The sequence below is a fragment of the Arvicanthis niloticus genome, chromosome 9 (assembly GCF_011762505.2).
Source record: "Arvicanthis niloticus isolate mArvNil1 chromosome 9, mArvNil1.pat.X, whole genome shotgun sequence".
Lineage (NCBI taxonomy): Eukaryota > Metazoa > Chordata > Mammalia > Rodentia > Muridae > Arvicanthis > Arvicanthis niloticus.
The window spans coordinates 22,058,890-22,081,182 of NC_047666.1; the positions used below are offsets into that span (position 1 = coordinate 22,058,890).

Here is a 22,293-nt window from a genome sequence, read left to right on the forward strand (position 1 = left end):
CTTGGAGAGCATCGCTGCTCCTTACAGAGGGACCAAATCAACAAAGTGGCTGGGAAGAGGTATCCCAAATGCTTGGAGCCCATCACTGCTTTGGGGGGACTGGGGAGCAGAGAAGAGGAATCAGTCCACCAGGGAACAGAACTAGGTGTCTGGGGGTTTCGTTAACAGAAGGAAAGTTGTCTTCCGGACTTCTAAAGCAGGGTGTGGTCACCTGTCACTTCTTGGTAGCAACCAGAGTGTTGCGGTGGGCACCCCACCCCCACACTCGCCCGACTCCCGCCGAAACGGTCTAGCGTCTCTGTAGAGGTTGTCTTGAGGCACCCGGGCTGAGCCTCAGAGCGTTAACTGTCCTCCACTTCAGCTGTTTCCAAAAATCCTTCCTTTCCGCTCGCATCCCTGGTTCGACCATGATTCCAGCTGAGAGCCCTATCTGGATCTTTTCTTCCCAGGCCACCTTGTCGCCCCCTCGCGGAGTGCTGGTTTCGGCCGGCCTGCAGAACGCCCACAGCAGGTCACAAGCAGCAGAAGGCGTGGTGGCTGCGGTGGTGGAGCGACACAGCTGCCAACAACTGGCGCAGCTGCTGCGCTGCGCTCCGGGACCAGCAAGTACGCAGTCCAGGTACAGCCTCTTCCCAATGACGTCTCTGCAGCGGGTTATAAAAGCCCAGTGCGCTCCCCGCCAAGGCTCTGCTAACTCCTGAGCCCAGAAGGACCAAGACCAAGAAGCTGCGGGTGGCAGTAGAGGCTTCAAGCGAAGCAAAGCAAAAGGGGAACTAGCTCACCAGCTGGATGCGGACCTCAGAACCCGGCCAGAGGACCAGAACTTTTGCAAGCAGCGCTGCGAGAAACCCTTCTTCCGCCTCAAGCCCCCACTCAGCACCCAGCTTTGCCTTTCCCGCTGCACGCATGTTAGCGGGAGTTGCTAGCAGCAGCAGGTGCAGAAAGGCGGGTTGTCTTGCCTTCTGGAACTGTGTGGAGTGCAGCTGTTTCAACGCAAACAAGAGCCTAGCTTGAAAGTGGAGGAATTTAGAGCGACCAGGCAAAGAGCATACACAGGGGAAGCATCGCTCTTGTGAGCAAGTCTCCTGCTAACCAGGACTGAGTTCTACCCAGGAAACTTCCCACCTCCTGGGAACCTCAAGCATCAGGCATCTGCGGCAAGGAGAGGTGTGTGAGAGTGTGTGTGCCTCTGTGTGTACTTGTGAGTACCTGTAGAGGCCAGGGCTTTGCTGCCTTGCCACAAAATGGATAACGTTCTTCCTATGGACTCCGATCTCTTTCCCAACATCTCCACCAACACTTCTGAGTCTAACCAGTTTGTGCAGCCTACCTGGCAAATTGTCCTTTGGGCAGCCGCCTATACAGTCATCGTGGTGACCTCCGTGGTGGGCAACGTAGTGGTGATATGGATCATTTTGGCCCACAAGAGAATGCGGACAGTGACCAATTATTTCCTGGTGAACCTGGCCTTCGCTGAGGCCTGCATGGCTGCATTCAATACGGTGGTGAACTTCACCTATGCCGTCCACAACGTGTGGTACTACGGCCTCTTCTACTGCAAGTTTCACAACTTCTTCCCCATTGCTGCTCTCTTCGCCAGTATCTACTCCATGACAGCTGTGGCCTTCGACAGGTGAGTTTGTAAAATAGAGAAAGTGTCAAGAGCCTTGGGAATAAGCTGAGGAGGGCGGGGGCTGGATACAGTGCAGCTGAAGAAGAACCACGTTCTGCATCCTCGCCCGGGGCTCTGACCCGCTGCTGCCTGCTAGAACTCCTGGACCTCAGGCGCCCACCCCTCTTTCTCGTTACTTTTCCCACCTCTTTTCCTTTTTCATTCAGTACTCCCATCTCCTGTCTTACTCTTTCCCGTTCATTCTTTCTCTCTTTTTACCTTAGTGCCTGGATGGGAGATATCGAGATGTTGGCCAGGGACCTTTGGGAACCCCTCTAGATCTGTCACTGTGTCACACTCTATTATGGCTTTGGGCTTTAAATAGTCGTCAGCAAACTCCTCAGGGTTTTTTTTTTGTTTGTTTGTTTTTGTTTTTTTTTTTTTTTTTTCCAACCTTTCCCGAAGATATAGGAACTTTCCATGGCCACTTCAACTCTCTAGTGCTATACGAGAGTGACAAGCGTTTGACCACAGTCTTGAAACACTTGAGATTCTCATTCAGTAACCCGGTGCTGTTAAGGGCCTCCCACTCAGGAAGGAGAACCAGGTTCCTTTCCTGGGCTTCCCCAGGCAGGGATCCAGGAAGCATGCCCAGGTGGAGCGGGTGTGTGTGTGGGTGGGTGGTGTCTAAATTTCTTTTTCTACCAAAGGTCAATGTTCTTAGCCTCTGTATCCACAGAGAAACACGCTTGTTAGAAATAATTGAGAACTAACCGCCTCCAGCCCTCAGATTAGGGTTTGTGAAGCCGATTGGAAATGCAAAGGTTTGCTCGTTCAGATGCAGAGGCTGGTGTTTCTGGAATGAATGACTCTTCAGGTGTCATGAGGAGAAAGTGGTGGCTGGAGCACAGATTTAATGGAATTGACTTTCCCCTGAGTGTCTCGGGTCTTTCACGGTTAAAGGACAGGGCTACCTACTGTTTACTGAGATGTAAAAGTGTGTCTAACAGCTGCCACAGGGACCTGACAGTGGTTTGTTTTGCCATTGTTGTCAAGATTAATAAATGTGTGAAGCCTATGAGAAAACATCAAGAAAAAACATCCCAAATTACAACCCCCTTTTATATGAAGACCATATGTAATTTGTAGTTGAGTATCTGTGGTGAGTGAATACTTTTAAAACCAAAAAATTATCCCCACTCTCATCTTGGCAACGGCATGCAACTGTTTTTGTAAGTTCCTCCACGGCATGCCTTAGGTAAAACATGTGGTGTGAACGGATTTGTATTTTAAATGCAGGATGTCAACCAATTCTTTAAACTGCTAGTGAAAGGAACTATTTTACAAGCTTATCATTTGGACTGTGGCAGCTTACAGATACTGATTTTGGTGAAAATGCTGTGTGCCTGAAAATATTTCTGTGTTGACATGTTCATTTAACTCTTTGGAGATTTCTTAAACTAAAAAAAAAAAAAAAAAAAAAAAAAAAAAAAAAAAAAAAAAAAAAAAAAAATACAACCCAGCATGATGTGTAGCCAGATATATTAGTGAAACAGGGCATTTCTGTTCCATACATGCATGCCTTCTCGTCGTTGCATGAATTAGAGCTGGGTTGATTTTTTTTTTCTGCAATGGGGCCTTGCCTGAGCTTCAGGGATACCTGTCAGTCAGTGTCAGTGTGAGCCTGCCTCTCTCTCTCTCTCTCTCTCTCTCTCTCTCTCTCTCTCTCTCTCTCTCTGACTTGCACAGAAACATATTCCAGGACCCTGCTGTTTTCTAGGGATCTCAGGTCAGAGTGGGAGGTCCTCACATTGGATTGTTGCAGGGAGCCAGACTTCAGCCCCACTGTTGCTTATCTTTATAAATCATGACAGGACCTAAATGCAGCTGGACAACTAACTGCCCACTGGCTCTGAGGGTCGAGGATGCCAGAGCACAAGAAAGGCCAGGCGTTTGTCACCGGCAGATGTGGCTCTGAGGAGCTAACAGGGATCTATCTGCTCCAGGTTACTCTTCAGATTAAAATGAAGACACAGGGTTTTGGTTGACTCGTGCCCCCACCCCCCACCGAGGGCACACTCCTGTTCTTGCTGAACTTCCTGAGCATCCTGGGAGTTCATTCCTTCAGGCCACTGAGGAAGGTGTCTTCTGTATGTATGACCATGTAGTCTCTCCCAAGAACATTGTAGAAAGAAGGAGGCTGTAATGATGACTACTCCTTCCTACCACATGGATATGCACTCACAAGAAGTGCTAAATGTTTTTTATGTCCTTCGAGTTATTAACAGGCAACTTCTGAACCAAATCTTTAAAAATGACAGCATGATTTTTCCTGGCTATAAAGTTAAACCTTATTTATTATTGCAGAAGATTTGGGAAGTGGGAAGAGCAGAGACACAAAACAATTCAAACTGTTACCGAGCCATCCGAAACGACACCTGTTAACACTTGAAATTCTCATTTGTGAATATTAAATACTTTATGGAGGCTGCCTTCAGTATGTCTGTAACTAACATTCTCCACTGATACCAACAGGGAACATTAACGACTTATCTTTGTCAGGCAGGAGACTCTAATAAAACTCAGAGGGTCACAGACAGAAAGAAAGCATGAGAGTAGAAGTGGGCAGAAGAAGGGTCCTCAGAGAGGAAGGGAGGCAAGAGAGGAGGATGGGGCAAAAATGACTAGAATTCATTATATAAATGTGTGAGACTGTCAAACAATAAAAATGTAATGTCATCAGAAATACGATCTTAATGACTTCATAGTATCGCACTGTATAAATGTGTTATTATCTAACCACCCCCCCCCACTGTTGTGTGGGTAAGCAATTCTATATTTATTTATTTTTTGGTCATTCTTGTACTGTCATGAACAATTCCAAATCATAACTTTGTTTTACATTTTTTTTTTAAAACTAGGAAAGCTTCCCAGAAGTACAATTACTGGATCAAATGAACCATCTGATAAAAAGCTATGCCTCTTTATTGTAAAGGGTTGTACTGCATTGTACCATCTGATTCATTTGAATCTTCTGGCACAAAACAGAAGGTTTGATAGCTCGCCTGTTTATTGAATAATTGAATATTGACTACTGAAAAATAAATTGATAAGCAAAACATTCCTAAAAGAACATTTGGAAAGAGACATAAAATTGTAAAGAAAATATAAATAGTACCTAACTTAGTGGTAATCAGCCAGCTAAAACTCCTGACATGCCAGCTTATAGGTACCCTTCCGTCTGTGTTCTATACCACCATTCATATACATGCCAGCTTATAGGTACCCTTCCGTCTGTGTTCTATACTACCATTCATATACATGCCAGCTTATAGATACCCTTCTGTCTGTGTTCTATACCACCATTCATATACATGCCAGCTTATAGGTACCCTTCCATCTGTGTTCTATACTGCCATTCGTATGTCAAGGGGTACATTTCAGACATAACAAAAACCGTCAATAGATGACTTTTGGATCTCTTGATTTTCCCCTCCAGGGTGTTTGATAGAGTTACTGGTGTGGTTTGGCACTGTAGCATGGGTACACTGTAGCATGGTACATACATGGGTATGCTCAGCTGTAGAATGCTTATGTAGTGCTCACAGAGTCCTGGGTTCAATCCTCAGAATCGTAAGAAATGGAGCAGTTAGTAGATGCATTATGTTCCATGAGTACAGCCATATCCCATTGTTATAGTGACTTTGAAAATTAACGTCCTAGACATACATCTTTTTACACTTATTTTATTATGGGGAACAGAGTAAAAACTGCATCGTACCATCTGATTCATTTGACTCTTCCTGGAACTAAATGGAAGGTTTGATAGCTCATCTATCTGTTTATTGACTACTAGAATTGAATATTGACTACTGAAAATAAATTATTATGGGGGTCACATGTATGCCATGGTATATGTGTGGAGGTCAGAGGACAACCTGTGGGAGTCTGGCTCTCTCCTTCCATCACGTGGTTCCCAGAGATGAAACTCAGACTGGGCAGCAAGTATGTCCACCAGCTGAGCCATTCTGCCGGCTCCTAGACATGAATCTCTAAGGGTGTCTCTATTTCCTGAGAAGAAATTACTTGAAGTCAGGCAGTTTGGTTAAGCTATCTTTCTAACATTTGCCAAATTTTTTTTTATTAGGACCAATATACAAAAAGAGAAATAAAACTTCAATTGCAGATTGCATTATTAATTTAATGTTTCCTCCAGTCATTCTGTAAATAGAGGTGGGTTGGAGGGAGGGCCTCTCTTCTAGAAGAAGTGCCATTTTTAGAAAGATTTTTATTTTATTTTATTTTATATTATTTTATTTTATGTGTATGAATATTTTGCCTGTATGTTTGTGTATCACTTGAGTACCTGGTACCCATGGGGCTCAGAAGAGGGCACTGGGTCCCCTGGAACTGGAGGTACATGTTGTTGTGAACCACCATGCAGGTGCTGAGAACTAAACCCAAGTCTTCTCCACAAGAGCAGCAAGTGTTCTTAACCACTACCCTTCTCTCCAGGACCAAATACCCGTTTCATAGAGACAGTGGTTAGGGTTCAGAGGCAAACAAAGCTAACTGGGTTCAGCTTTTCTCCCATTAAACCTCAACAAGCCCAAGGGATTTTGCCTGTGTCACACTTAAAATTTAAGCATTCTTGTTAGCTACAAATGGAACAGATATGTGTGATGCCTCCTGGCTTTCCAAAATGAGAGATATCCAGAGGTGGTACCTCAGTTCACGGGCTCATGATGATGAGCATTTTATCAGGGGAATGTAAGGAAGAGGAAGATGGCTCCCAGAGCCTCAGCCAAACAGAAGCAGCACCGAGAACCAGTCGCACAGCCATAGGAGGCCGTGAGAAGCAATGGCTTCTCTTCCTAAAAGAGGCAGGTGTAAGCATTCAGTGAGACAAGAGCTAAGCATTGGTTGCTGTCCAGACGGTCTCTGGTCTCTGTACTGTTGTGTTTTGAGTGAATCAAAACAGCCACATGGGATTACCTCTAGGCAACCTGAAAGAGACTTGCCCCAATAGGGGTAAATGCAGAGACAAAAGGAAAAGAGTGAACGAGCTCTCTGGATGAGTAGAAACATTTTTTTAGAACTAAGTCAAGTATAGTAACAAAGCCTCTGCCCACTGACCCAGGCACTCATCCCACTGTGGCCAGGCCATACATAGCCTCCAGGCCTCTAAGGGACCTTCTGTCTACCTGTGAAACTTCCCTCACTGGCTAGTCCTAGGTGCTACTGTCCACGTCAAGGCAGTCCCTTCAGTCCTTTGTCACCTTCCACAGAGGCACCCTCAGAGTTCCAGGATCTCTTGAACTAACTGAGAGGGACCTGGATTCCCATGACTAGGCAGCCACCCCATGGTCCAGTCTTTACAAATCTCGAGCCTGTAATGTCAGTATGGGTGTAAGTCAAATCTGAGGTTATTACTTTAAGACATTGAGGATTCAGAACTTTCTCTTAAAAGGTTCAATGCTCACCTCCTCTCTGGAGCTGTCCCATTATACTCTGTCACGTGTTCTCCCAACTTCTGGGAATCCTCCGTGTCAGGATAGTCAAGAATGTTGCCGGATACTTACGTTGACTTTCTTTCTTTCTTTCTTTCTTTCTTTCTTTCTTTCTTTCTTTCTTTCTTTCTTTTTCTTTTGTTAATTATTTTATTTATTTACATTCCAAATTATTTACATTTTATTTATTTATTTATTTATTTATTTATTTATTTCTGAGTTCTTTACCCCCTCCTGCCTTCCCTATGCTTCTGAGGGGGTGCTACCCCACCCACACACCCACTTCCACCTCACCCCACTAGCATCCCTCTTCCCTGTGGCATCAAGTTTCTACAGGATTAACCACATCCTTTCCCACTGAGGCCAGGCAAGGCAGTCCTCTGCTACATATGTAGCAGGGCCCACAGACCAGCCTATGTATGCTCTTTGGTTGGCAGCTTAGCCTCTGGGAGCTCTGAGGGGTCCAAGTTAGTTGATACTGTTGTTCTTCCTATGGGGTTGCAATCCCCTTCAACTCCTTTAGTCACCCCCCTAACTATTCCATAGGGGTTCCCGACCTCCATCCAATGGTTGGCTATAATTATCTGCATTAGTCTCAATCAGCTGCTGGTAGAGCCTTTCAAAGGACAGCCATACCGGGCTCCTGTCCACAAGCACAATATGGCATCGGGGTTTGGTGTGCACACATGGGATGGATCCCAAGTTGGGGCAGTCACTGGGTGGCCTTTCTTTCCATATCTGCTCCATTTTTGTCTCTGCATTTCCTATAGATGGGAACAATTTTTGGTCAAGAATTTTGAAGGTGGGTGGGTGGCCCCATGTCTCAAATGGGGGCTGTATCTATCCACTGCAAGTGGTCTCTTTAGGCTCCAGATCCCCACTATTGGGCATTTCAGTTAAGGTCATCCCTCTTGGGTCTTCGGAGCCTCTCACATTCCTGGTGTCTAGGACTTTCTAGAAGTTTCCCCTCACCCCAACCCCACACTGCTGTATATTTCTATTCATTCTCCAGGCCCTCTAGGCTTCTCTCCAGTCTCCCCCCCATATCTGATCCTGCCTCCCTTTTCCCCTCCCCCTCCTCTCTCCCACCCAGGTTCCTCCCTCCCTCTGCCTCTGGTGATTATTGTGTTCCTCCTGTTAAGTAGGATTGAAGCATCCACACTTGGGACTTCCTTCTTTTGAAGCTTCATATGGTCTGTGAGTTGTATCATGAGTATTCTGAAATTTTTGGTTAAGATTAATATCCAGTTGTCAGTGAGTGCATACCATGTATGTCCTTTGGGGTCTGGATTATCTAACTCAGGATGATATTTTCTAGTTCCATCCATTTGCCTGCAAAATTCCTGATGTCTTCTTTTTAAATAGCTGAGTAGTATTTTATTGTGTAAATGAACATTTTCTGTATCCATTCTCTGGTTGAGGGACATCTGGGTTGTTTCCAGCTTCTGACTATTATTAACTGGCAGAAATGTAGGTCACACTTGGTGGAGGGAGTAGAGAGCTTTTCTCAATGTAAAGGCATACAGTAGAAGCATAAGAAAGATGTGACTATTGTTCTATTACTTTGGAAAATGCTAAGACAAGGATTGCAAGGGAGAACATCCTCAGACTTAGAAAGTTTGAGGGATAAAGTGAAAATACTGTAGAACCCAGGACAAGGAGATACTTCCTAAGTCATGAATTGTCATCTTCTCTTGAAGAATCTTTGCTTTGTGTTGGCTGAGTAGGACTGACTTAGAGACAACTACAATGTAAGACACCAGGCAAAATGGCTCATGAAGATTGTGTGGGTAAATTCTACAAGAGGGAAGAGGAGAAAGTTCACGGTCAGAAGCAGTGGTGATTACATGGTGATCAAGGAGAGATACACCTTCTCAGAAGGGGTTATTTATGTATCTATGTACATATTTATAAAGGATGGTATTAAAGATAGAAAAACTGCGTGACAAAAGCATTGAGTTCAAACATACCTGTGGGAAGATAGCAGATTAAATGAATGAATATATTTATATTCTTATATATAAATGTGGAATGGGTGAAGAGGAGACTCGGTAGGAAGAAAATGAGTCCAATCTTCATGATGTGAAGACACGTTGATGAGTTGGGAGTTCCCGATAAGCAAGTTGATAGATGGGTTAGAAGAGGACACAGGGATCAAGACACAGATTGAGAAGTTTTCTACACACAGAAGTGATGACCGTCTGGTTAAATAGAAGTAGAAAATGGCTCTTCTGCTTAGATATGAGAAAGGCAGACTGTCACATGAATGTCCTACTAGGGACAAGGAGGAGAAAGAAGCAGATGAAGAGGTAGAAGAGACAAAGATTAAGAAAAGCAACCTGTGTTGGTTCACATTCATTAGAGTCAAGGACTTCGAGAACATTGGGCTTCAAATTTAGAGAGAATTGGTCACCTGCAAAGAGACAGTGTCCACAGACCATGGACGGAAGTGGCAATGTGGGGAATGATTGAGTGTCTCCTCAGTTATTCACATAACTTATAACTTGAGCACCTGCATCTGTGAGCATCTGTGCCAGATGTTGAAGCATTAAGCTCAACTTTTGCTGCCAGATGTTGAGACACTGTGACTTTGGTGTCTTTCTCCTTGTTCACTCAGTCTTCAGTGATCAACACAGATGTAAATATAGAACCCAAAGTGACCAATGCCACACTGGAGAGGAGGGGGTTGGAAACAAAGCAAGAAAGTTTTGCTAGTTCCAAGAGAAGTCGGGGAAGAAGGAGGAGAAGGGAGCAGCAGAGGAGTGGGCTGCAGAGAAAAGAAAGTGTAGCTTTGTATTTTAATTAAGTTCAAAGATGCTCATAATGATTTATTAATATTTGTTACTTGGAAACGAGGCAGCTTTCATGTTAATAAAATTGACAACAATGTCTTGTTTCTGTATGCGTTCTAATTCATTGTCTCATCCAGCCCTCCTGCTGCAAGTAGGATTCTTTGCCTTCCTTGCTATGAAAATTAGATGCAACATCCTCTATTGTTGTCTGTCAACTCTCCACCCTCTCAGAGCCTGAAAATTGCGGATGTTTAGTCTGTGGCTACGCACGAGCCCACACATGACTGCTCATGGTGGCCTTTTGATGACAGTTAAGGAAAGCCACAGCCTAAAGCAGGAAATGTAAGGCCTCTTCCAGTACCAGAGAGGACATCAGATGCAGCCTTCACAATTTTCTACCTCCAAACAAATTCTGTCTCCCAACCCCTCAGACAGGGCAGTGCTAGAGTTTCAAACACAGCTTGAATGTTTTCATCTGCTTGTCTCATTGACTCAATTTGATTGTCACATTAGAAATCCTTTTCTTGTGCAGAACCAAAATCTGCATCTCGGGGTTGGGGTGGTTTCTACTGGTCTCATGTCTCCTCTATGTCACTCTTACAGTATATTCCCCCTCTTCTCTGGTCTTTCCCATCTTTAGTTCAGTCATTGCCTATGACGCTTTCATCTTTCCATCTTCATTATTCTTGTTTGTTGATGGGATCTCTTAGATGTAGGATTCCCACATGTCCTTAGCTCAGAACACTTGTACTTAGAAGCTGACTCTGACACACTGGTCTAAATGAGACATCATTACTTATTTCCACGGCCTTTCTCCAATAGCACTGGAACTGTCCATGAGGTGTTAGCTTCTAACATGACTTCCTCCTCACTAGGCTGCAAGTTCCATGCAACAAGGCTACTTTATCTGCTTCCTGTTTCTGTCACCTACACAGTGCCTGGCACAAAGTAGCTATGCTGTGTTCATTATGGAAGAGCTGATTGTGCCTCCCTCTCACACGCTAGAAGATCTGAAAACCAAGTTCAATGTATACGGCAACTCCTAAAGCATACGTAAAATATTCTATGTTGAAACATAAGACAAACAGTGCTAACTGTCTGCTCTACAGAGCTGTCTGGCAACACAGAATGCTTTTCACCAAGGGCTCCCCGTCCATTCTAGAATACCTACATGTTCTAATTCACCCCTGTCTTTTCCTCATGCCACTTGGCAATCCCCATGGGGTCCTCATCCATTCCCTGAGGATCCCAATACATACTGTTGCCCCAGGAGAAGACCTGTAAGTTGAAACATGCACTGATCATTACCACCATGCCTCCGGTCTCGCCAGGCCTGCTGGGACTGCATAGACAATTATCTTCCCTAGCCTGTTATCAAATCTGTGGGTTTTTCTCCAGCTCTACTCTTCTCTTTCTTCTTGAGTCAATGCCTATAGAAACCTATCCTCTATCCAGCCCTCCAAGACCTGCCACAGAAGCTAAGTGCCTTTAGTCCAGGGCTGGTGATTTGGCTCTGTGTTATACTAAGTAAGAGCCCTTATCTAAATGCCCAGTACTCTGACACAACAAATTTCCAGCACAGAGTGGAAACCATAAGACAGGAGACTGACTGTATGGCCCTCTCATGCCCCACAGGAAAGGCTGCAAGTGTACTTCAGAGGGATGGGTAGCAGGAGAGTCTCTGAAGGAGGGATGCCAGAGAATGAAGAGGGATTTTGTGAGACATTGAGGTCTCATGTTCAGTGTGAGTTCACCCTAACACTTGAACTGCTCTAAGAATTGTATTTACAGTCGGGCGGTGGTGGCGCACGCCTTTAATCCCAGCACCAGCACTTGGGAGGCAGAGGCAGGCAGATTTCTGAGTTTGAGGCCAGCCTGGTCTACAGAATGAATTCCAGGACAGCTAGGACTACACAGAGAAATCCTGTCTTGAAAAACAAAAACAAACAAACAAACAAACAAACAAAAAACCAAAACCAATTGTATCTATGGTAGGGGTTGGCTCAGTTGGTAAAGTGATTACCTTGCCAACATCAGGATTGACCGAGTTTGATTCTCAGAACCCACTCTTAAACAAACAAACAAACAAACAAACCAGCTGTGGTCAGTATGAAAGGGCTCAGACAATAGATCCCAGCATTGGTTCTGCCATGCCCCAGCTGTGCAAACATCACTTGATTTAGCTGAGCTTTCCTGACTAATAAAATGGATTCAGTAAACCTAATCCTGGGCTGAAGGGATGATTATTCAGCAGATAAGAACACTGCCGCTCTTCCAGAAGACCAGAGAGAGCTCAATTCATAACAACCATGCCCAGAGGCTCCCAACCATCTGGCATTCTAGCTCCAGGGAATCTGACACCCTCTTCTGGCCTCCGTGGACATGGCATTCATGTGTGCAAACCCATACACAGGCATGCACATACACAGAAATAAAGAAATATTAAAACTACATCTTTAAAAAAAAAACAAACCTCTTAAGACATTGTCACAAAGAGAGTAAACGTTATGAAAAATGTCTCAGGTCATTGACACCCAGTAAGACCCCATTAGTGTTAATAAGCATCATGATCTCTGAGAAGCCCTGACGTATCCCGTATCCATTAGACATCCCCACTTCTGTCTCAGCCTCCTTAGCTTTCTCCTACATCAGGCATAATGACATCAAGGTGAAGCCCCTTTCCTCGATGAGATTACAGTTTAAGGTCTTCCTGATTGAGCCGCTCATCTCTGGCTAAATGCTTGTCAGCAACCACTGCCACCCGTGGAGATGTACACACTCTGCTAGAAGTCCATCATTTACATAATTACAGCTCGTGCTGTAGAGGAACTGAAAGCTTTTCCCATACCATGCATTAACTAAGCTTGTTCAAACTTCTGGCACCTGTAAAATGACATTGTCCTCTGCAGGGTTCAGGTTTAAGAACCACCAAATTGTAAAGTTTACAGTCTTGTGTGTGTGTGTGTTGGGGGGGGGGGGGGTCCACAGTCACAGCTGTCGACAGATGCATGAAGCCTAGGGGCTGCAGCCTTCTCCCAAACCTTAATGTGTCCCAGCACCACTGTCTCGGGGAGATGGTGTTCCTTGTTCCTTGCATGCACCTTCACCCCTGTGTGTTTTCATTGACATCTAAGTCATCAAAACTTCAGTGTTTATTTGACCCTTACCATATCCTCCAAATCAGGAAACTGTCCTGGATGCAGTTGTGTGTAGTCACCAGGCGTCGCTTTCTCTTGACCTTTGACTAAGGCTCACTGAGCTCTTAAACATGAGCCGGGCATGAGACACCCGTAAGCATCTCGACACCATTTCCAAACTAATCAAGACACTTTAACATATTTTCAATTAGTTACAGCTCTTTCAAATTTAGCAGATCAAAATGCAATCTTTAAAATCTAAGCACCACTTATAAACTTGACTAATTAAGTTCTTCCTAAGCGTTCCAAACTATAGCCACAAATTTAATACATCTGTTTTTGTTTGTTTGTTTGTTTGTTTGTTTGTTTGTTTTTTCTTAAAACCATCAAACCCCTATCAGGAACAATCACATGCATCTTTTCAGGACTTAGGACAGGTCTTCTGAGCGTAATACCTCAACACTCCCCAAGATAGCGTTCTCTTAAAGCCCTCCAACTGCCCAAGAATTAAACTTACAAAACCAGTGAGTGTGTATCTAAATATCAAATACAAAATACATTTGCTAATCCTCCTGAACATGGCAATTAAAATTGCAAATCTCATAAATAAAACACTCCAATCTTTTAGGTTCTTATTTCTACAAACCCAAAGAAAATCTCACACAGCAACTTATAGGCACCACAGAATCTGCTTCCCTACATACCGAGGCGACGTATGAAGCATTGCTGTCTTTGTTGTTTGTTTCAAGGATAAGTGTGCGTGTGTGTGTGTGTGTGTGTGTGTGTGTGTGTGTGTTTCTGTGTGAGCAAGTGCCCCTTTAGACACTAGATATGTCTTATTCAGTTGTTGCCTATCTTAGATTTTTGAAATGAGGTATCTCCTTGAACCTGGAGCTCATTAATTCAGCTAAGCTGGCTTGCCAGTGAGCTCCAGTTATCCATGCCTACTGGGTTGAGCTTTCAGATGCATCCCCATGCCTAGTTTTGTATGTGGGCATCTTAACTCGGGTCATTATTTTTACACAGCAAGCCCTTTACCAACTGAACCACTCCCTTTAGCTCCTCTGTCTCGTTTCTTCAGTACCCTCCCAGCATCCCAAGCTACCCAGCTGCAGTGTCAGAATCACTCTCCGCAGGAGGTAGCTGAGGTCCTGAAACCAGGGGCTGAGTCAGAGGTGAAAATCTGAGGGTTCCCCATGGGGGTCTTGTCCAGAGATGTACCCCAGATCCAAGCCCCTCTCCCAGCAGAGATCTGCTTACCTAGTGCCTGGAAGGATCACCCATACTTTCCCACTGGGATTATTTTGAAGTTCCTAAAAAGCATGTCCTCTGTTCCCTTGGCTTTCTTCAAAATTTTACTGTTTCCTAATTTTTTACCTTAACATCGTCTCATCTAACTTACAAGAACTGGATGGTGTGAAACTTCATCCCACATACTCCTAGTTTACATTTTCCCCTTCCTCCCCTTGCTCCTTCTCTCACTGTACCTTATGGGGATCAATCCTTCTCTGTTGTAAGTAAGCACCTGAGGAATGACAGCCAAGGTTGTCTTCTAGCCTCCATGCACACACACCTACACATGCATGCACACTTGCATGAACACTTACACTTACATGACCATGCCCACACAAATCAGTGGTCACCACAAACACATGTGCCTCTCACACAGCCCAGCAGCGCTCTTTTGTCTTGAGACAAAGCCTTCAATGACAGACTTCCTTTCTAGAACCCGGAAACTACCCAGAATCAACTACTAGATCATGAGGCATTCTTTTCTTGGGTCAACTAGCTGAAGACTTTCTTGTAACGCTAGGAATTATGGAATTAGGAATTAGGAATATTTCTTGTAACGCTTAGATTTTAGAATATGTGTGTGTGTGTGTGTGTGTGTGTGTGTGTGTGTGTACACATTCATACACACATATGTGTATGTATAAGTTCAACTCCAGGACCTGAGTGTTCTTGCTACTTGTACCTCTCATGCAGGGAGGCCACATTCAAGCACAGTCTGCTCTGTCTATAGTAGAATAATAAAACTGAGACACCAATTTTTAAAAAACTAATATTAATAGCCTGTGAGAATGTTTCGAACACAAACTTAAACACCCACCTTGTATGATCTTAATTAATTTTATTATAAATAATTACATAATATAGGCAATATATTCAATTATATATATTAAATCTATTTTATGCATATTTTATCCATATATATTTATTCTATATATAATTAATTGCACCAGAGGGCTCTCTCAGTCATTAAGGACTGAGAGTGTGGGAGCATGAAATCTAAATTTCACCAGAACCCATGTAAAAAGCCCTGGCATGGTGGCATGTGTTTGTAATCTCAGCACTGCTGAGAGGGAGACAGATAGGTCCTTGAGGCTCACTGCCCAGCCTCTCAACCTGAGTTGGTGTGTTACAGGCCAGTGAAAAACCCTGTCTTAAAAAACAAGGTGGTGTGGTGTGAGGAAAGATAGCCTGAGGTTGGCTTCTCGTTTCCACATGTGCGCTTGCGCACGTACACACACGCACACACCACAAACGCATGCACACATGCTCACACATGCAACATTTTTAAAAAAGAAATTATGTTCTATTGTTACAGTTCAGTCCTAGCACCTGTGTGTCCTCCTTTGCCACTCCGTACCTTCTAAGCTCATGCAGGGAGGCCACAGAATAGTCAGTGCAGCGTCCCTTCTGCTCTGTCTACTGTAAATATAACTGAGACAGTAATCTTTAAAAGTCCAATATGCACATTAGTAGCATGTGGTAAGATTGGGAGCACAAACTTAAACACCCACCTTGTACAATTTATTCATTTTATTTTTCTCTGTAGAAATGGCCTCTTGGTTAATTAATATGTTTTCATAAGAGGATTTGTCTGCCTCTGAAATCCATTAAACAAAGGGAAACCCTACTCAAATGCTCTTCTAAATAGTCCCAGGGAGCCAGGGGAAGCTAGAATTCAAGACAGAGGCAGCCCTGAGTGTGGCTATAACTAGTTAGTATAGTAACAGAACTGGGCTATTCAAAGAGATACCACAAGATGACACATAAAGCCTCATGGGACAACCATCTCTGGAGTCATCATTTAAAATGGTTTCCCAAATTCTGTTTGCTTCCCACAAGGGATGCTGAGGACCTGGGAGTCAGTGACATCAGAGTCCTAATGGACTTTAGTGACTAGTGGGGTATGGACAGTCTGAAATGCTAGATCTAACAAACAGGCAGAGGTAGCGCCCCCTGGCTTCCTGGAGTCACACCAATGTAAGAACCAGCTCAAATCAGTTTTGAGCTGTTCCCAACTCCTACTTCACAAATTCATGGCCCCCAATTACTGCTCCACTCTCTCCACTTCCTCAGACTGACTTAGCAAGTCGGATTGAGCCAAGGTACACGGCAGCTGTTAAAAGCACAGGGAGGCGGGGCTCATGGGGACTTTTTTCTATGCAAAGGTTTCATCTGTATTTCAAGGCCAGAATGTGCTCTCTCATTACCTACTCTTTGAGCAGTGTGAAAGGCAGCTAGTTAGTATAGAAACTTATCTGAGCTCTATAAAGACCTAGTACAAGACGACATGCAAAACCCCGTGGCTAAATCCTCTCTGGAGCCACCCTTTAAATTTGTTCCCCAAATGCTCTCCTCTTTTCACGTGGGATGGCAAGGGCCTGGAAGTGAGAAAGCCAAGACCCAACTGGAGTGTCAGCAAAATTAGAATAATCTTGTTTTTTCAGTGCCCTGGTGTGATGGCTGGTTTTAATAACACCTTGTCATTGCTCACCTGAATAGGAAGCCTCACCTACAGAATTGGCCTGATTGCCTTAATAGATGTCGGAAAACCCATTCCAGATGTGGGTGGCACCTTTAGGCAGCAGCCAAGATAAAACATTATTCACATTTTGATTACGTGCCCTCCTTCCCCCTGTGTTAGTTTGCCCTGTTGTTGCTGCTGCAGCTGTGGCTGTTGCTGCTGCTGCTTCTTTACTGATAGCAGAACTAGCATTACCAAGCTTCGATCACTAAGTAAGAACCAAAGTTCTCCGGGAAACTCTCAGGTCCTCAGCACCTGGTCAGGATGGCTGAAGCCCTCAGCCTCATGGACCAGGAAGCCTCTGGGTTGCCAGCTTCACATCCTGAGACAGCCAGTGTGGGACTATTCTGACTGCCCAGGCTCAGCCTCAAGGACTGGACAAGCATGGGCACTCAGCCTCTCAGCCATGAGACAGCTGTTATTACTATTTCAACATCCGCTGACTTAATAAATTATATTCATACATATATTCATCCTATGGGTTCTGATCCTCTAGAGAACCTTGGCCAATCTACGCTGGGAATCTTTGAGGAGATGGAAAAATCAAGATTGCTAATCCTAGAAACTAGACCACTTTGTGGTATAGACAGTACCAGAACCTGAATAATACAGAAATATCTAGAGCTGATTTTCCATGAAATAGTGCTGCATATGACGTCAAGGAGAACACTGGGGGCCCGTTGCCAGGAGCTCAGATTGCTACCAACAAGGTTTCTGTTTCTGTCAGAGTTGTATCCAGCCAGAGTGTCAAGGAATTCTGAATTTAGATATCAAATAAGGTTGAACTTGTCTTCTCTTCCTCTTCAGACATCTTTGTGAATCCCTAACAGTCTTGGCCATGCTTTCTAACCTGGAAGAATGTTATCATTAAGAAGAGACTTTAGGGGTAGAGACAAAGCTCAGTGGTTAAGAGTACTCACTGCTCCTATAGAGGACCTGGGCTCTATTCCCAACACACAGTGTGGATCATACAACGCCCTCTTCTGACCTAAACAGACACTGCACACACATGTTGTACATAAATGCATGCAGGCAAACATTCAAACACATACAATAAATCTTAAAAAAATAGAGACAGAGTCAGACAAGGCAGAGAGGGCAGGGAGAGATATGTGTGGGCGAGACAGACAGACACTTTAGACCAGAGTTCCACTGAGCTTCTAGAATCCAGTGGATTGTGATTATGATGAGAGGTACAGTCTGCTGGGAGAGCCAGGGTTAATTTTTCAGCTCTCCAGCACCTTCATCAGTGGAGTTCCCTGCTCATAAGCCCTGAGGTGAGGCCAGTTTTCCCAGAGCTGGGCTTTCTGCCAGGGTTTGTCTTCCTACCTCTCTCTCCTCTTCCTCCCTTTTCTGTCTTCCTTCTCTCCCTCTCGCCCTTCCCTTGTTCTCCCTCCCAGCCCTTTCTCTGCATTGTGAAACTAGCACAGACTCAATAAATGTCAACAACTGAAAAACAGAGATAGAGCAGGTGAAAAACAAAAGCTGTTATGTACAAAACATTTACACAGCAATATAAAAAAAAATCAAATTACTAGTGTTCTCATTAAGCAAATGAGCCCATAAGAATGCTGAAAAGATTCTTGGAGGCTGTTCATTACTGAGGTATGAACATAAACTACTTTTTTTGTAAGAAAAGAAAAAAGCTTACTTTTTAATATCACATGCAAAACTTCACATTTCTTCCTGTTCTCTCACTCAAATGTACCTGTCTTAAGCCACAAAAAAATCATATGTTTATTAAAAAGAAAGGGCAACTTACCAAAATAAAGTATGCAGAGAAACAAAAGCAAATCATACCATGTCTAACCATCCAAATGCTGCCATCACCAATCTTTAGAAATTATGGACTTTTCTATTCATAGGGTCATTTTCATATTTGGAGCTAATGTCTTAGTTTCCCATTATCATGACCAAGTGTTTGAAGTAACCAATTTAATGAGAGAAAAGGTTTGTTTTGGTTAATGGCATCAGAGGCATTGTGGGTCCGTGGTCACATGACCCCCTTTCCTTGAGCTGTGTTGATAGAAGAAGCATGTGGTCTTCTAGGCAGTGGGAATGGGTAGTGCTAATATGCTCTTGAAAGCACACTCCCTGTGGGGTCACTTCCTCTCACTAGGCCCCCCATCTCTTAAAGCTTTTACCATCTCCCAGTAAGACCACAGATGGGTGACCACACCTTTAACATACAGACCTTCGGGAGACATTCAGGATCCAAACTATAGCAGTCATTCAGTATTTAGTTTTTTAATTTTTTCATTTAACATAGTATATTAGTTACTATTCTCACTGATGTGGTCAAATAACTGACAGAAGCCCTTAAGGAAGAAAGGGTTTCTTTCGGCTCATATTGAGGGCACAGTCCATCATGGTCAGAAAAGCATGACAGACACTAGGAGCATGAAGGAGCTGGTCATGTTTTCTCCATAGTCAGAAAACAGAAAGAGTTGAACTCTAGTACTCTCAGCTCAGATAATTTTCTCCATTTTCCATTTATTTGTCAATCTGCTATCCCAGCAGTCATCCTCATTGAATCTGGGTCAACCCACTTTAGTTAAACCTCTCTGGAAACATTCTCACAGACATTCCCAGAGGTGTGTCTCCTAGGTGACTCCAAATACAGTCAAGTTGACAAGGAAGATGAACCATGATACAAAATAGCATAAGAAATATTTTGTGCAATATTCTTCTACAAAATTATGTTGAATATTTGGAAAATATCACCATTCAAATAATTTCTTATTCTTACACTGAGTGGTGTTTTCAGATCTTTGCTACAATATATAATTTGTCAATGTTTTCACTAAACTTGCATGCATATGTTACTCTCTATCAGGGTAAATTCTTCAAAGGAAAGTCTGTTCAGAATGTTGAATACTTTCAGGTTTATACTTTGTTCAACTAAATCAGTCTTTAGACTGTCTAAACAACTTAGCAACAGCTTGAAGGAGACTTTATATATAATACACAGGAGTGTTGCTCTTTTCTTTTCTTTTCTTTTCTTTTCTTTTCTTTTCTTTTCTTTTCTTTTCTTTTTTTTCCGAGACAGGGTTTCTCTGTGTAGTTCTGGCTGTCCTGGAACTCACTCTGTAGACCAGGCTGGCCTCGAACTCAGAAATCTGCCTGCCTCTGCCTCCCTAGTGCTGGTGCTGGGATTAAAGGCATGTGCCACCACTGCCCGGCATGTTGCTATTTTCTTAACATGATCTACATCTTTTTTTCCCAACTGTAAATATTAAAAATGTTTGGGGGATGGAGAGATGATTCATCTATTAAGAGCACTAGGTACTGCAGCAGAAGTCCCAGGTTCGGTTCCCAGCACCCACTGGTTGGCCAAGGGTTCCAATACCTTCTTCTGTCCTCCATAGGTACTGCACATATGTAGTTCACAGGCACACATTTAGGCAAAACATTCACACATGTAAAATGTACTTCTTATTAATAAGTATCTTTTCATACATGTATTATTTTTATGTTTTTCTGTGCTAAATGGCTGGTTTTACAATCTTCCTTTTAAGAGACACACTCTAAATTAAGTATCCACCCTATAACTTTCATACTATGCAAATAGTCTTGGTGTTTTCAGTCTCATTTTTATTTTTTTGAAGCAAAATTCTTTTTATTTGAATACAAAATTTCCACTTAAAAACATTGTCAGTTCAAACATGGATATTGGGGTTGTCCATGCTTCCCAGAGAGGAGAAGTTTGTCATTCCTGAGATACCCCCCACCCTAAGCTGAGCATGCTACTAAGGCATTTGATGCACCAACCTAATTGGCCAAAAAAAAAAAAAAAAAAAAATTAGTTAGCTGAAAAAAAATCATCAAACAATTATTTGGGCAAGTGTTAAACTTTTAAACTAAACATGCAAAACACTATCATAATGTCTGTCAGGGTTCTCATTTCTGATATTTCAAAACTATACTATAGGACACTATGGCTTTACCTAAAGCAGCAGCAGTGACTAATACAAATTCCAGTCCACCGAATAGGATGGGGACCACAGTCAGAAATCAGAGGTTTATGTGTGCTTTTTTAGACTTAATGAAGATAGTGATGGAGCAACACCAATCATCTGATATATTTTGGATTGAACTCTAAAAATTAGCTGAAAAAATTTATGAGATTTTCTACATTTAAAATATTTTATTTTCTTCTTTTTTATTTTATATTTTATTTATATTTCAGATGCCATCCCCTTTCCCCATTTCCCCTCCCTAGAAAACCCCTATCCCATGCCCCCTTTTCCTTTTTGTTTTTATACAATTTTAAAAATGTTAGTCAAAGGATTTATAAGTTTGGTAATGCTCAATCAGAAGTGTAACCGAATAACCAGCCTAGATATATAAACTATCTTTGACTGGTGGAGACACGTGAACATCTGCCTCCATGACCCCCCCCCTTTCTCTCTTTCTCTCTCTCATCACCTTGCTTCTCCTCTCCTTCATCTTCTCTTCTCCTTACTCCATCTCTTCCTCTTGGTACTCCTTCCCCCTTAGCTCCTCCTACATATCACCCTTCCTGTTAAAATAACACTTTTCTCTCAACATACAATTAGAGCATAATTATTCCTATTTGTACCAGTGAGGTACAAGATAGTCCTAATACCCAGTCCATCATTTTGTTGACTAACCAGAACCTCTGTCATCTCTCCTAACTAAAACACTTAGTTTTGAACCTGGCTTTTTTCTTGGCTTAGAATGAATGTCAGCTGAAAACCATCCACTCAGATCTTTTCTCTCAAAGTGAATAGCCAGGATTGGCTATGAGACTATAGGTCTTCAACCCCGTCAGAAATCCAGAGTGACTGAGTTAACTGAGATTATGGGAAGCACAAAGCATAGCTTCTAAAACTTAGCAATTTATAGAGACCGCTGAACACCTGGACAGCCCCTATACTACACAACGTTGGAGCATCAAATCTTCAGCCTTCTGGCCCAGAATCATCTGACAGACCTTAGTGATGCAGAGTTATTAGGGCTGATTACTCTGTCTAGGCAGATATAATCAGTCAACTATTCTGCAAGTGTGTCCTTTTCTGGACAGTAATTTGTCTGTAGATGGAAAGAGGCAATTCTTGCATTGTGGCTATCTCTGCACAACTGGAGTAACTCCAAGGATGCTCAATTTTTTCTTAGAATCCAAGACAGGAAGCTGTCAGGAGCAGACAGGTCTCTAATCAAAATGAACATTAATATAGAAATGTTTGTAACGTCAATTCTGTGGACTTCTGACGTTTTGAAAACCAACTATCCATGTAAGGTAACCTGGACTGTTGTCTGTTAACTCCTCTCAACTATTTCTAAATAAAACATAAAGAACACCCTAACAATAAACTCCAAGCCATGAATTTGTTATAGTCCCTTAACTAATAGGCTAACTATCTCAAATCTGTTAAAAAAAAGTTAAAGAAGGACTGGGTCTAAG

At 43.1% G+C, this 22,293-nt stretch overlaps 1 protein-coding gene across 1 annotated transcript in view; it reads left to right on the forward strand.

Annotated features, from left to right (window-relative positions):
• Window positions 1–321: 321 nt before the first annotated feature.
• The window catches only part of Tacr1 (tachykinin receptor 1), a 155,115-nt gene continuing 133,143 nt past the window's right edge, over window positions 322–22,293 (forward strand). The window contains exon 1 of the mRNA XM_034511823.2: window positions 322–1,633. Coding sequence (XP_034367714.1) covers window positions 1,245–1,633 — 389 coding nt within the window. The 5' untranslated portion in view covers window positions 322–1,244. The remainder of the gene's footprint in view (window positions 1,634–22,293) is intronic.